The 17,500-nt window shown below is 34.3% G+C and overlaps 1 protein-coding gene across 2 annotated transcripts in view; it reads right to left on the bottom strand.

Annotated features, from left to right (window-relative positions):
• The window catches only part of LOC106875418 (collagen alpha-4(VI) chain), a 158,848-nt gene that overhangs the window by 77,636 nt on the left and 63,712 nt on the right, over positions 1-17,500 (bottom strand). The window contains exons 15-20 of one of the 2 annotated variants that reach the window (XM_089351167.1): positions 14,340-14,626; positions 12,675-12,701; positions 8,365-8,472; positions 7,616-7,738; positions 3,946-3,969; positions 1,641-1,758 (exon numbers count right to left, since the gene is read on the bottom strand). In XM_089351167.1, the coding sequence (XP_089207293.1) occupies positions 1,641-1,758; positions 3,946-3,969; positions 7,616-7,738; positions 8,365-8,472; positions 12,675-12,701; positions 14,340-14,626 (687 nt within the window). The remainder of the gene's footprint in view (positions 1-1,640; positions 1,759-3,945; positions 3,970-7,615; positions 7,739-8,364; positions 8,473-12,674; positions 12,702-14,339; positions 14,627-17,500) is intronic. The other variant, XM_089351168.1, reaches the window with a different exon arrangement.

Below are 17,500 nucleotides of genomic sequence, written 5' to 3'. Positions count from 1 at the left end.
GCTCTCCAAGATTGTCAAGTGGAATTACAAGAATTTGGTGAGTATAGAGATATTCTTCAATAGAATACAAAAAAGGTATGAATTAAGGCATGGCATGAGAGCAAGTATCTTTATCTGAGATAGGGTGCATACAGTTATATGCAGAGATTACTTGAATGTTAGTAATTAATTCGTAGTAGAACAAGAAAATATCCCAAAATACTCAATCGTATAGGGTCTAACGGTATGGTGTCTATTGAATTTTAACAGAGTTTAAACGATTCAGTTTTTGAAAGACCACAAGTTCTTTTGAGTTGTGATTGAAGCACACATAAACTAGATGGTTTTCTTGTTGACCGTTCCTAGCCTAAAAAAATTATATTAGTTAAACTGAGGGTTCCGAAAGTTCTTGAGTTTGTGGAGTATTGTTTCTCGTGATCAAATATAATATTGTGTGTGTACCTTACATGAACATTTTATATAAAGCTATGTTCTACAATTAAAAAGAAGAAAAAACTATGAAAGCTATTGATTACTTTGTTCCGATACATCGCAGCATCAGCATACACAGTATGAAGTGATGTATCGCTCGGGAGACTCTGAACTAAGCACTAGAAAATGTAAAAAAAACTCCTCCAAGTATGAAACGTACTTGTTACTTACAAAAGAACATGGGAACGCACTATCAAACATGTTAGTAATTAGGATTTTCATAATGAAGTGCATAAAGATTGAAGCTTTGCGAATGGTATGCAAAAATGCAATACATGTAGTAACTAGACTTACGATTCATCAATTCAGCTGGAAACAACTTTTAAGTGTAACCACGTAAAAGGGTTTAATCTGTTAAGTTTTAGCATTCAGTGTAATCACTTACAAAAAGATTTAATCAGTGAACATTTTAGCATTAAAAAAGATTAATCAATTTTGCATATATAATAGATTGCATTTAAAACTGATCTGCATACAAACGTGTATCCGTCAAATTGTTGCATTGCCAAACCTCACTTTATTCTTAATTAGTTACAGATAATTTTACTTAGTATCATCATAATATGCTTTTAAGGCACTGTAGTTCTGATTAGGATCGAACCACGGATAATTCCAGTATATTGATGAATCCATCCACATTCTGTTCCATCATTTGATAAAATTGCAATGTTGAATTATGCAGCCAAACAACATCATTCTTTCATATTTAAGCACAATGGTTTTGATTTCAACACAATTGATTGAATACACGTTTTTAAACAGCAAAATCCAAATTCAAGAAAGAGTTTATACATACACACGTATACAACCATGCACGCAAACATGTATGATGCATGTATATATTTATCTATATACGTATCTATGGATGTTTCTGTGGATATCTGTCTGTCTGTCTGTCTGTCTGTCTGTCTGTCTGTCTGTCTGTCTCTGTCTCTGTCTCTGTCTCTGTCTCTCTCTCTCTCTCTCTCTATATATATATATATCTAAGTGTGCGTATACAATATGTACCCATGAATGTATATACACAGACGCTTATAGACGCAAACATATATGTTTGTAAGCCTATTTGTGTTTGTGAGAGTATGTGTGGATGTATGTCTGTGAACGTCACTACAGTTTCTCCCGATATACAGGAATATATAACAGTATACATGTTAAAGACAACTCACCGGCTCCAGCATGAAAATATGCCTCTCAATGCATCGAGGCATGAACATTCGTATTCGCAGCCATCCTTCCATGTTTCCCCAGTTGCATATCTCTTCCCTTTGTACAGGCAGAAATGCACTGGAGTGCAGCAAATGCGCAACAGAGAATAAAACAAACAAAAGAAAATGCATTCAGAGTAAGATTTCAAGTTTCAATCTGTATAATGTCTTTCATCTATTCATGCAATACAAGATTCACACACACAGAACCCCCCCCCCCCCCCACACTTCAATATGTATACAGACATTCATGTATATGTACATGTATGGTGCATGTGTATATATACGAGTACATACATAAATTATATATATACATATATAAGTATATATGTATATATATGCATATTTATATATATGTACCCGTAATGTATGTATATATTATATATATATGTATATTTTCCACACAAACGCACAAATATAACGGTATATACACATATATAACACACGCATATATACATGTATATACACACCATCCAAATATGTAACGCATATATAAGTATATGCAGAGCATATCTCTTTCTCTCTCTCTCTCTCTCTCTCTCTCTCTCTCTCTCTCTCTATGTATATATATATATATATATATATATATATATATATATATATATATATATATATATATATATATAATTTCATGCATATACTTACTTTATATGTACATATGTGTGTCTGTATATGCTTATATAATAAAATACAACGTATATTACTGCTTCACAAACTTGGAATTTATATAAAGAAACAGAAGTTTCAAAAATAATTTTTTGCCTACTTGCAATGAAATCAACAGTCTGAATATCTTGGATTATTTATTTAGACAATCTTATATTTTGAGCATGTACTGAGGAATGTCTGTGTGGTTAAGGGGTTAATTTAGCAATTACGTGGTTCATGGTTCGATTCCACTGTGTGGGTTTTTGTCAAGTTATCCCGTCTATAATGATTTCTAATTGTGAGTTCAATTTGGTTGACAGAAATATGCATATATACAAGCATGTACATACTTATCTATCTATCTATCTATCTATCTATCTATCTATCTATCATATATATATATATATATACATATGAATATATATGAAAATATCTATCATATAAATATATATATATGAATATATATGAAAATATCTATCATATAAATATGATAAATATAAATATATATAGGAATATATATAAAATTATATCTATATATATGTATAGTAAATATAATATTACACACACACACACACACACACACACACACACACACACACACACACACACACACACACACACACACATACGTATTGTCTGCAGACTTGTGCGTCTGTGTGTAGTAACAATAACAATAAGACGGAAATGGTCGTTTAGGCATGGACCACCTCTCGTAAGCTATGTAATCTAAAGTTAAAGGAGTTTCAACGTGTTAAAATATGAGTACTTAACCCCATAGAAAGACCCATCTGGATGCACCAGTGATTGTAACGATCACTTAGGTGTACAATAACTGTTTGTAATAAAATCTACGGTTATAGTAAAATGGAATTAAGTCTCTTCATGCCTTACTTCACCGAAACCATATTGAGTGTAGCTAGACCTCATAGCCAACGAAAAACTTTCCCTGCGCTTGTGTAATGGCCATTTACGTTAACCATTTTTGTCGTTCCATTTTAATATACTACATACCTCCCCGACGCACACAGTATCCTTCTCATTGACCATACATAAATACCCTCCCCCCCACACACAACGCATTGAGTTCAGATAATCTAAACCAGAGAAAAAGATTCTGAGTGGTGGTCGTAAAAGTTGGTGTATAATCTCCTAACCGACTCTGTTCCTCTTTGTGTCTGCTGGCCCACTCAATCAATTATGAGATTGTGACGATATGAGACCACGGCATACTCTTCAATTATATCCTATGCAGATCAAAAAGCTGTTCAACTCTAAAGATTGTGAAATGATTTTCCAATCTAATTAGTTATCCTCGATTCGAGGTCTATTCAAAATTAAAAAGCTATGTGAACCATTCTTCCCTTCCTTATCAATAATAATCCCTTCATTCTTTCTCCTGCCTCATCAAACATATGCTAAAACAATGACACTGGAAAATTTCTTCACAGAAAAATATCTTCACAGGCGAGGATAACTTATATGATGTGACGAAAATAATATTTAAGCAATTGATATTCAAACGTGATAGGAAGGAAAGCCAGTAACCAATAGCGTTAATAAACATTACTTTCAAAAGAGACAAGGGAGAGAACTTAGACAGTTTCATTGTTTAACTTACCTCTATCACCAATTGTGCGATTTCCTGCAATGAGAGAAAGACGTGAATTTGAATGTCATAACAGCGAAACATAAAGGTAAAAAAATGTGAGCAGATAATGTATCTACTCAACCCATCTAGTTTGACTTGCAGGGCAAGTGTCAGACCTCACGCCTTTCTATACTAGTGCCGAATTACTACATCTATTATCTATGTAAAGTAAAATAGAATTCACACGCACACATACACACATGCTCGCACACGCACACTCACGCATACACACACACACACGCACAATAAAAAAAAAACATATTTAAGTGTTTAATTTCAATGCGTTCTTACAAATTCGAACCGTGAATATCTGACTGGTGTTGTTTTCACGCTCTTTCTGCCAGAACGTATTGAAAACGAATGCGTTATTGCGTTGAATCTCGCTGTTCGCATGCACATGAAGCCTATATATATATGTGTGTGTGTGTGTGTGTATGTGTGTGTGTGGTTATGTGTATATATATTATATACACTCACACAAGAACACATTTTTATACCACGTCGAGTTATTTTTCATAGTTCATTTATGTTTAATTTATGCATACCACTTAGGCCATAATTGTCTTTTACTCTTTTTCTATATTTCCCTTTAATGCTAGATATAGTAAGAAGTGTTACCGTGCTGATGACGCGTATTGATGCAGAAACACATGCTGTATGCCTGTCACTTTCCTTAATAGCATATCAGCTTTGATGAACTCCTGATTCACGAGATTATCTCCCCTTCTCATGAGCAACTGGTTCTAATTGCCATTTGGTAACTGAGACAGCAGGTTTTAATAGCATAAACATGAAGACCGACAGAGATCCGCAAACACGCGCACCCATATGCACGGACACACACACACACACACACATACACACACACGAATATGTATCTGTATGTATCCACACAGCTATACCACTGTTCATCTTATGCTGTACATATAAATGTATGTGTGTATGTATATGTGTATGTGTGTATGTATTACCTATACACGCACATACATGTCTTCATTTATCTGCATCACACAGCCAGGCTATTTCACATCTATGTACTATGTAGCTATATGTATGTCTCTTCTATTTCTTAATTATTATAAATCTTCCTCTGAGAAGGGAGCCGATATCCAACAAACATACAAGGCTCCATCTTTGGGATGTAGTTAACACAGACAAATTCACATTCGGAACTTGAGGAAAGTCTTCCATATTTTTACTGTTCCACTCACTGATTGCATTTGTAATGTACGAATCATGCGACTATATATTATATACACATACAAGGACATATGTATATATCCACATTACACAGAGCTGACCACGTCTATCTCTCTCTCTCTCTGTAGACACATAAATGTATGTATGTATGTATCATCTGTCTATCTATCTATCTATCTATCTATCTATCTATCTATCTATCTATCTATCTATCTATCTATCTATCTACCTATCTATCTATCTATACAACATTACACCGTTGGTCACCTAAATATATAAGACGTCAGAGGCACAGGTGGATAAAGAGAATTGAAAGCAACATTTTATTCTCTACTTCATTAAGACAATTTAGCTCATAGTTATGGAGAACGGTGCACTTCTGTAGACCATTGTAGGTCACCGATAGTGGTCATTTCTGTTTATTTATGTGACAGCAGAAAGGTGTGTGCAGTTGATATTTTATAAAACCGTATTAAATATATTCACAGTATATTAAATTATTGCAAATATATTAAATTTATCTGGGATAAAGATAACGATACTCACCTCAAGGCATCATAGCAAACTCTGTCTGCCTCTTTTCTACCTACCTACCTCCCTACCTACCTACCTCCCTACCTACCTACCTACCTACCTACCTTTTTCTCCCCCTCTCTCTCTTTCTCTCTCCCTTCTCTCTCTCTATCATCTACACTGTGAGCGATGTAACGTAGACAAACATTAAGCATGGAACTTAGAAGTGATTATCTTGATATGTATATGTGTGTGTATGTGAATGTGTCTGTGTATATATGTGTGTGTGTGTGTGTGTGTGTGTGTGTGTGTGTGCGTGTCAGTACACATATTACGGTATCGACCTGACTATCGGATGTTATACAACGTTTGTCACAATGCGCTTCCTATTGTTTTAGCTTTCGAATGACGCACTCCTGTTAGATGGGGCTGAGGCAGGCCAAGTGATTGGGAGACTTTTCTGTCAGAGGGTTACTCATTAACAACTGAGTGAGCAGCAAAAACGTGATACAAAGTGCTTTGCTCAAGAACACAAGGCGCCGCACGGTCCGGGAATCGAACTCATGATCTAGTGAGCATTAGTGCAATACCCTCAACACTAGGCAACGCACCTTCACACACACGCACATACACACACACACACACACGCACACACACACACACACACACACACACACACACACACGCGCCTACAAATCATAAAATGTCAGGAGGAGAATCCTTTGTGTAACCATGTTGTTCTGGTGATCTGACGAGCTAGCTTTCTTTATTAGCATTGATTGTGAATATACAATTGTACTGTGTAATGCATAGCATACACATTAACACAGGCATGTAAATATGATATATTATACACTGAAATTATTATTATGTGAAGAGAGATACGAAACGACAATAATATTAAAAATGTCAAGTGCTTAAATAAATATATTCACCTTCCATATCTCCTGACTTGTAAGGTTTATATACTCATGAAATAATTTCGTCGATCGAATCTTCTGCATTTCAGATGCATGGAACTCTACATATACTCCCTTGTATTACTATGTGGTCAGTTAGCCAAGTCAGTTAGATGAGCTTTCTTTGAAAGCCGCATGATTCTGTATATACGTATATATAAAGTAAAAAAAAACCTATATATAAAGTAAAGAATCCTATACACGAATGTCTATAGGATTTACCTAAAAGTCCCCCTCCGAGGCACAGGTCCGAGCAAGATACTTTGTGGAAGACCAGTAATTGCTCATGCACACCAGTCTCATGTATATATATATATATATATATATATATATATATATATATATATATATATATATATATCTATATATATATATATATATATATATATATATATATATATATATATCTATATATATATATATATATATATATATATATATATATATATATATATATATATATATATATATATATATATATAAATATATATATATATATATATATATATATATTCATATATGTATATATATATTCATATATATATATATATATTCATATATATATGTATATATATATATATATATATATATATATATATATATATATATATATATATATATATATATATATATATATACATATATATATGAATATACATACATGTGCGTGCGTGTATGTGTGTGTGTGTGTATACTTTTGTAGTAGAGTTCATTCCACGTTTGTGTGTACAGAAATATGTTTAATATAATTGTGCACACCTATATATAAATCAACAGTGCTTACTGCACCTGTAGGGTATTAAATTAATCTATCATTGCTGATTCATTGATTGGAGGCACAAAATTCTTCAATTCTCTTTTTAGAAATATTGCTTGTTTACACTGAGATGTGACATATTGTTTTTTTTTTTTTTTTACATAAAAAGGACTGAGGTAGAAGTAAGGTTATAGATAATTTTAATACAAACCACCAGCACCGCAAAATCCACAGAAACGAGCACAGTTTTCACGTGACCAAGCAGGATATTCCACACAATTTTCCGTTCCAAGTTTTGAACAAGATGGAGCTTCGTCAACACAGTTTGGCGGATCTGACAAAGGGAAAGAGAAATATTGAAGTCTTCAAGCCTTGATATATATATATATATATATGTATATATATATATATATATATATATATATATATATACGTGTGTTCTTTATGAGAAAGCAGTTTGGATTATACTATCTATCTATCTATCTATCTATCTATCTATCTATCTATCTATCTATCTATCTATCTATCTATCTATATGTATATATGTATGCATATGTATACATATATATATTTACACACACACACACACACACACACACACACACACACACACACACACACACACACATATATACTGACATTCGCATTGTCACGTCAGTAGTATCTAATTGTTGCTACTTGATTTACCTCTACTAAAAAAAGACAAGTCTTGACGTAGGTTTGGGGTAGTGATTAGAAAACTGTTGATTACAGTAGGTACGACGTTCGAAACCAACACGAGATTTTAGCACATCCCCCCCTCTCTATCTATCTCTTTGAGTGCGCAATCGCACTCATACCGCACGCCTGCATATCAATACAATCTAACATTTTGTACAAATTAAGAAATAAATTAAACTTTCCAAATATAATAAAATCCCTATGAGGAATGAATGAAAAGAATAATATAATTCTACTCACCAAAACATACTCCGCAATATTTTGGACAGAAATCACGTGACCAACGCTGGTAACCATCACATATTTTCAAACCGAATGAGGCACATGAAGCAAGCTTATCTTTGCAGACTGTAAAATGACATACGTGTGCATATTTATTATATTCTTATATATTTGTATATATATATTTATTTATTATAAGGGCACACAAGGCACCTACCTGCTATTACCAACCATTCATATTTACCGCAGATAATAATAACAAAAATAATATCTACATGAATATTCACTTTTGAATATTTATTCCTTATATATATATATATATATATATATATATATATATATATAATGACATACATATATGGTGACGTATGTATAAGTCAGGATTAAACAGCGAACATTAAATATAAAGGAAGTTCAAACATTTTAAAATTCTTGTAAACTAAGTTTTGGACTTTTGATTATTGAGTCAATATTCTAAATATAATCATAATTGACTTCGTTTTGTAGTTCCTTTGCAGAAGAAAAACAAAATCCATATTTTATTTGTGACTAAGGATGTGAAATTGTTGCTATTTGTAAACCAGTAACATTGTAAGGCGGTAGTTCCCAATCTTGTGTCCGTGGATCCCTGGTGGTCTGCAAGGCTAGTACGAGGGGTCCGTGAACTAAATTCAAAATTCCATATGCACAAGAATAGGCACATTGAAAGTGGTCCATGGGAAACGTATGTAAGGGAAGCTCTGCGGGGAACCACTGAGAAAAGGTTGGGAACCACTGTTTTTTTTACACTTTATTTTTCTGTAAGAATTCGCTACATCTGAATAACAGATATATAGAAGTGGATAATATTGTGTGATCGTTGCAAGGTAATTAAAGCTAGCTTGCAATAGCGGCCTTCTAGAAGCTTACTTCTTATTCTTCACTACTCGCTACTTTTTGTATAAATCCCATTTGCAAATACAATGTGGTTAGTATTGAACTGTTCTCTATTCACATATGTCTTCTAAAACTTTGGCACACACAAAATTAAAAGGTTAATAGTGTCAATTAACCGGAAAGCTGATAGAGGTAATTTCATATAAATATAATAAATCGTTGAGTTTATAAAAGAGACATTCAGAAGTCATTTATAATACGTATTAAACGAGAAGTTTATAAACTGATATATATATATATATATATATATATATATATATATATATTAGGTAATATCGATCACCCATAAATAATTAGTTTTAATGGAGATACTGAATGATATTGTAAACTAATTATTTACCGTGGAAGTATTAGTGGTTATATATTGTTGTAGGTACATGTAGCAAGATATGACAAACTACGGATACTGGAACTGTCATACTTGGAAAATAGTGAAATAGAGTTGATGGATTACGAAAGGTTAGGACTGACAATAAACACATATCCAGATAGGATTGCCGAAATCTCGTGCACAGCAAGAGTAGGATAGAAGGCATTCGTTCAAAGCAGGGCCGGAAATGAAACTATGAGCCAGTCTCTTCAATAACTCTGTTCTATCTGCATACTTATATGCAAGTGAAACATGGGTTATGAGAAAGAAGTACAGTGATCGGCTATGACATAAAAGACCGCGGAAAGATCCTTGCTAGGAAGTTAGAACGAAAGCATAACTGAAACGAATACGAGAGTAGGAATGGAGTGAAAAATCTGATTGCAGAATATCCAAAGCACAAGTTTCGCTGCACCGGACATCACTAGAATTACTTTCCAGTTGCTGGAAAAACGACATAGTCAATCAATTCGGGCCCGAATGGAAGAAAAACAATCAATTTAAAGAAGAATGGAAGTGCTTTGTGACTAGCGAGAAATGGAACGTATTTATAGAATAGAAAAAGCTACTGGAATGAAAGTGTAGTACTGTAATGGAAATACTGTAGAACTATTGAAGGCAGGTCTATTATTTGAGCGATGATATTGAATCTATTTTTTTACAGAGGAATAACGGTAAAACCTTAATTTCCTCCCGTTGAATTGGCAGAATCTTTTGCGCACCCGATAGAAGCTTTGAGGTATTTTTTTTCGGATACTTTTGGGTTTGATAAACACATCTAAGGTGGTAGATCGTCAGAATATCAGAGTATCTGATGATATCCCTTGCCGCTCTTATTTTGGTTCTGTGCTTTCAAAATGCAAACCTGCCTTCTAATCACGGAAAAAAAGAAAAATCGGGCCCACGAGAACAAAACAAAACAGTGATAGCCTTAAAATGTCCTTCACTTAGTGTCCAAGTATATCTGCTGACTAATTTCAGAGCCAGTATACCAATTGGCAGGAGAAAACACCAGTGGTATATTATTGGGAATGCATGAAGTAATGAACTAAGAAATTTTAAGTAATTAAAAATAAACCTGTGAGGAGAAGAAAACATATAATTATTGTCATAATTAATTCTAGTGAAAAAATTAGATAGTTCAACAATTCAAATTTATTTGAATTCATTTAAAAATAGATTGCGATGGAGAGGAAGGCAGATATTTAGCAGTGAGATAACAACTTCAGAGATATTTCGGTTTTATTAATCCTCATCAGCGAAGCATAATCTACTCACTACAACCAGAACATACAATAAGTCCATATGTATATATTATTTGGTAAGTTTTCAACAAGCAGAATAGCACCCGATCGGCTAAGAGAGTAAAGATAATGTTATAATAAAAAACACAAATCTTTTTAAATACAGGTACCCAGGGTTTCCTGGTCGAAATACTAATTTATTTCACCATTTTTAAAGCTGCTTATCTCCATTGTGTTTTTCGTTTTCTATTCTTCCTCATCAGTGTCCCTCGTTTAAACAACATCTGCTTGAAAAAGCAATTGGTAAATAGTGTTGTTCTCAGCTTGAAAAATGGCGAAGTAAATTAATGTTGCGATCAGGAAACCCAGGGTATTTGTATTTACCAAAACTTGTAGTTTTTATTATAACATTACACACACACACACACACACACACACACACACACACACACGCACACACACGCGCACACACACACACACACATACACACACACACACGCACACACACACGCGCACACACACACACACACACACACACACACACACACACACACACACACACACACACACACACACGGCTTTAGTGGATCAAACACCCAATGGTTTGATAACTCAAAAGAATGACTGAGGAATATATTAGCGAATACCTGCTATTTGAAACATAAACAGTGATATAATGTTATTACACCTTCCCAAAGATAGTTGTAATCAAATACTAGTTTCCACTACTTTTCGTTACAAGGAATAAGAAGCGAATATTTTTTCTCTTTCGTTTTCCAAAAGGAAAAGAAAGCTAGAAATTAGTAACGAAGTCATTTTTAGCTCACGATATTTTGCTTTAATAAGTATAGAAATGAACATTTGGCATACATTTGCTAAGATTCACTACAGCGCTTTCTTTGAGAGGAAAAAAGGCATTGTGTGTATGTATGTATGCCTGTGCACAGACACATGTATGTAGGACAACTTCAAACTTTTCTTAATTACAGTTATTAATGTGTCAGAACAGGATTTATGTTTGATGCAATATGATGCATGCAATCATTGTATGATGCAATGTGGACGATGTTATTATTATTATTATTACTATTATTATTATTATTATTATTATTATTATTATTATTATTATTATTATTATCATTGTTATCATCATCATCATCATCATCATCATCATCATCATCATCATTATTATTATTATTATTATTATTATTATTATTATTATTATTATTATTATTATTATTATTATAATTGCTGTCATCATCCTCATCATCATTATTATTACTATTATTATTATCATTATTATTACTATTATTATTATTATTATTATTATCATCATCAACATCATCATCATCATTATTATTACTATCATTATTACTATTGTTGTTGTTGTTGTTGTTGTTGTTATTCTTGTTGTATTTGTTATTACAATATATTGACATTTCCAGTTGCGAATACTATACAGCAGAATGAAAAACACGAGGAAAATTAATTACTTTTCTATATCGGTATTATTCTTAGACATAACTCCTAGTTACCGTTTCCTGGATTTCTGATTGCAAATTGCAAGGATTCTTAGAAAATACTAAATGAGATGTATTGTTTTTACGAATGATTGTTTATTTAGTTTTAGAACTGAAACCTTCATGGATAGTTCTATATCATTTAATCAATATAACCTCATACTTCGCCGACTAAAGTCTTGTTGAATATTTGTTTGCCAACGCAGTAAAAAAACAAAACACAGAATAAATAAATAAATACTGACAGTTTTAACTTACCAAATGGTTTGCTGTCAATTGGGATTTCTTGGAAAGAGAAAAAGAAAGGAAGTTTATTATATGTGAAGGGTATTAGCATATAAATGACAAAATGGAGGATGGCGTAATTCTTTCTGTTAACTACTATAAGGAGTAAATGGCAAAATATATAAAAAGCTAACAATAAGTGGTAAATGGTACAATAGGAAATAAATAAAAAGAGCAAATGTACAAAAATATTTGCAAGAGAAATTAGAGTTTTAAATTGCAAGCTGTCTGATACTGGAGAAAAAGGGTGGCGAGGTTGCAAGAATTATTGCTTTAGATATAGTCTTTGAACGTTTTGAGTTTATATTACACCCAACTTTGACATTGTTTAATTGTCCTTTGAGCTTTGAAGGCTAATAGAATGTGCTAGTATTATACTGGAATATATTCAGTCAGTTGTGTTCATTTACGTAAAATACTAAACTTGTATAGGTCAAAAGAAAATGATTTGATATTGAAGAAAAATAGGTGATATTGATTTCTTTTGACGAAATCTAAATACGAATATTTACAAAAAAATAAAACCAAGAGGTTGTAGCATGCATTCTGTCTATTTTTTCAAGAAATTAACCTGCGTTATGGTTAAGATTTCTCCGATCCTAGTATTGTTACTTGGTTTGACATTTAACCGTCGCTGGCTAAACGTCACCAGCTGTGAATAGGCGTACTAAGTAGGAATATAGAATAATTAATGATTACTTTTGCTAGTTTAGATTTGAGTAAAGTTAAAGTTTATACCTGTGGACTAAATGCTGGCGACGCTATATCATTTCAATACTCACACATCTCTATTGATTGCCGAGGGATCTGAAAAATTTGCTCGTATTAAAACTGCGCTACATGGCTGGTACATCACTGTTCATCCTGCATTGAACACAGACATTCACACACATGCATCCACTACAGCATAAACTTATTCTATCCCTTGAGATTTGATGGCTTCAAAACTTTTATAATGTTTGCATGATGCAGAAGAGTTATTTTGGTGCAGTAATTGGAACTAATTTTGCATGCAAAAACAATTTCTGCGAAAAAAAATAATTGAAAAAGAAGAGAAAATAGAAACCGTATGATGCTAAATCCCATTATCTATTGGATCAAAGCTTCATCACAACACTGGATACGAACTGCTATATTTTCTGTTTCTAATCACCTTACTGTCTTGAAGATATTCGGTTTTCTTGCCAAAACATTGCGACCTCCAATGACATATCTACATCTGACATTATATCACAAAATATCGTTAAGAAGTACTTAAGAAGCTTTATTATATCATGGTTATTTTAATATGACCACTGTAGAAGATGTTGAATAGGCCCTCGGTATGAAAGCTTTTGAAATGATATAGTTTTGGAACCATAGAATAATTAAAGTTAGTATTGCAAACTAATAAAAAGTTAGTTAATGATAAAATACTTCGACTGTAGTCAGAGGGAGTATTATACAGTCATAGTATGTAAATTATAGTCCACTGAATTAAACGAGTAAGTGTGAGGTGTTTTGGCTTCTCATACATACAGGCGAACTATATTCTTTACGTTTTTTAATATTTCAATAAAATATTCTGTTCATTGGTCTAGCAGGGAAACAACGTTATCAAGAAAGTTAATTGTTTCAAATAAAATACTGTATGCCTACCTTTACAGGTTGTCTTCACTAAACCGTCCACTATTTTATTCAAATTCTTGAAATTTTTCGTACTGAAGACAAGATTAGGATTTGATGCAATGTCCTTTAGTTCTCTTTGGTTTACAGCTCCACCAATTCCAATAGCAAACATCGTGATGTTGTTCTTTTTGGCAGCATCTGCTTCTACTTTAGTGTTCAAACCTATATTGGACATACCATCGGTGATAACTATCGCAATCTTTGGTACACCTTTTCGGAAGCCACTAGCTCGTGTGAACATGTGGTAATGCATGAAACTAGCGATGAAATAGTAAAGAGAAGAGATAAATAAATGTGAAGTTGTGAATTTATACAGAGAAACAGTTACCAGAAATGACACTCAAAAGAATATGTAAAATGGCAAATATATGGGAACAAGAAAATCTTATTGATATTTAGTAGAGAAAAATTTAATTGTAGTATGAAATAATATGTAAAGATGGGATGAGGTATTGAAAAAATAAATAGCATGCGAGCATGTATCACAGAATAAAAAAGTAATTGCCTGTAAAGTATTAAAGAAAAAGAAAGAAACAAAAAACCATGCGATAAGAATACGATCAATCATAACATGAGTAACACTCAAGCGTGTATTTTTAGTAAAAACAAATCTACGTGTGGTTTACACAAATCATACGTCTGTACGAGGGTGGGCTGACTATGAAGGAGTGATGCTAGAGCTGTGAAATATTGCATGCATTAATTTAAACTCTTCTTATTAGTAACTGCATCGTTTTGTCCCAGGTAAACTGATATCTGAGAGTTCAAAGAAGACTTAATAAGTAACTAGTAGCAACTTCTCTCGAAAATGAACAAAATCTGGCATTGTGGTATTATCAAGTATCTGCAGAAAAAAACTGTTTAGCTCCCAAAGACATTCATGCTAACATGTTTGCTACATTAGGGAATCAACTGTGCGAAAGTGGGCAGCTGAATTTAAGAAGGTAAGGAGGGAGAATCCTGAAGATGACCCAAGGTTTGGACGTACTGCCAACACCAACACCGAGCATTGATCGTGTTCACCACATGTTGATGGATAAAGGGCAATTGACTATAATTAAATAGGCAATGCTTTTAGCATATCCCGCGAGAGAGTTGCGAATATTCTGTATAATGAGTTTGGTTTGACGAAGGTTTTTGCTTGGTGGGTGCCACATCTTCTGACATCTGATCAAATACGCACCAGGCTGATCACATAATGGAAAAATCTGACATTGTTTAAGGCAAATCCAGCTGGTTTCCTTGAACGTTTGCTAATCCGAGATGGTTGTTGGCTTCACTTTGAGCTAGAGACAAAGAGACAATCCAAAATGTAGAAACCCCATCCTCACTGATCCAAACAAGACGAAGCTCGTTTCATCTATAGGGAGGGTGATGGGCACAGTTTTTTGGGATTCAAAAGGCATTGTGTTTATCTTCGAAAGGACCACACAATCAATGGAGCGTATTATGTCAACTATAGGCTATGAAGACCAAACGCCTTGGGAAACTGGCGAAAGGGGTCTTGTTTAATCGGGACAATGCTCCAGCAAACAGGTCTTTGCTTTCGCTGGTTGCTAAGCATGACTGTGGCTTTGACCTAGTTGATCACCGTCCCAATTCTATTGGTTTCGCCCTATCTGATTATCATTTGTTCCCCAGCATGGAAAAAAAAACGAATGTATAACTGGCAATGTGTCGCTTAAGACAAAGAGGGTTCCAGTTGAACCGATTAATAGAACAGCCTGCTCGTGACCTTAACGTGCAAGTGGCTGAGCACACCTCGGTCACGATTACTCTTAACATAGTTCTCAGGGAGATTCAACGTGACACAGAATGGGACAATGCTGACCCTTTGAAATACGGGTACAACTCATTTTTGCCAGCTGATTGAACTGGAGCAACGTGAAACAAAGTGTCGAGCTCAAAGACACAACACTCTGCCAGAAATCGAACTCATGACCTTACGATCGTGAGCCGAATACCTTAACCACTCAGCTACGCGCCTTCAGTATGCAAATACATACATACAAATGTTTGTGTGTGTGTGTGTGCGTGCGTGCGTGCGTGTAGTGATAGAAGGCAACTCAAAGAAATCTCTCTGCATGAATTTTATTTGAATGGATGTGTTGCACAAGACAGAGCCCATTTTCAGCGGAATCAGCGATGAAAGCAGTAGCATGACAGAGCCGATCAGGAACCAATTTGCACCTCAGGTTTTTTTCTTGTAGGAGTTTACCATTTAGAATGAAGTTCTAACGAGAACTAGGGTTGCTTCACTCTTAGTGGTTCACATACCACTTCACCCTTAAGGAGAACCCTAACCGGTGCTATTACTCAAGGTCAGAGTAAACCTGGGAAAAATAATGGTTATGTGGTGGTTCCACACTCCTCATTAGCCTGGAACTCATGTACCAGAACCCTACTATCGGATGCAGTTTAAAGTCATACCAAGGACATAGATACATACATAATACATTGTTGTTGTTGTTGTTGTTGGCACTCCGTCGCTTACGACGTCGAGGGTTCCAGTTGATCCGATCAACGGAACAGCCTGCTCGTGAAATTAACGTGCAAGTGGCTGAGCACTCCACAGACACGTGTACCCTTAACGTAGTTCTCGGGGATATTCAGCGTGACACAGTGTGACAAGGTTGGCCCTTTGAATTACAGGTACAACAAAAACAGGAAGTAAGAGTGAGAGAAAGTTGTGGTGAAAGAGTACAGCAGGGTTCGCCACCATCCCCTGCTTTTAGGTGTTTTCGCTCAATAAATATTCACAACGCCCAGTCTGAGATTCAAAACTGCGATCCTATGACCGCGAGACCGCTGCCCTAACCGCTGGGCCATTGCGCCTCCACACATAATACATACATCAACTGGAAATCTCTACAGGAATAGTGATATCAACGGGCTCTACCTGAGAAGAGATAATAAAGGAAGTAGAGATTTGATATCCGTGAAGAAAGCCTGCGAATGTCGCGTAGTCTCTCTTAGAGAGCATTTGTTAAACAACAGCAGCACAGATAAATACATTAACTTAGTGCTGAAATGTGAAGAGAACAATATCATACGTTCCTACAAGTCGGTAGCGAATTCCTCAGGAAGCACTTTCTGTATGTGACTTCATATACAACCTCAAAACAGTCGGA

The sequence above is a fragment of the Octopus bimaculoides genome, chromosome 4, assembly GCF_046866305.1.
Source record: "Octopus bimaculoides isolate indiv1 chromosome 4, ASM4686630v1, whole genome shotgun sequence".
NCBI classification, from domain to species: domain Eukaryota; kingdom Metazoa; phylum Mollusca; class Cephalopoda; order Octopoda; family Octopodidae; genus Octopus; species Octopus bimaculoides.
This window is presented reverse-complemented; position numbering and strand designations above follow the sequence as displayed.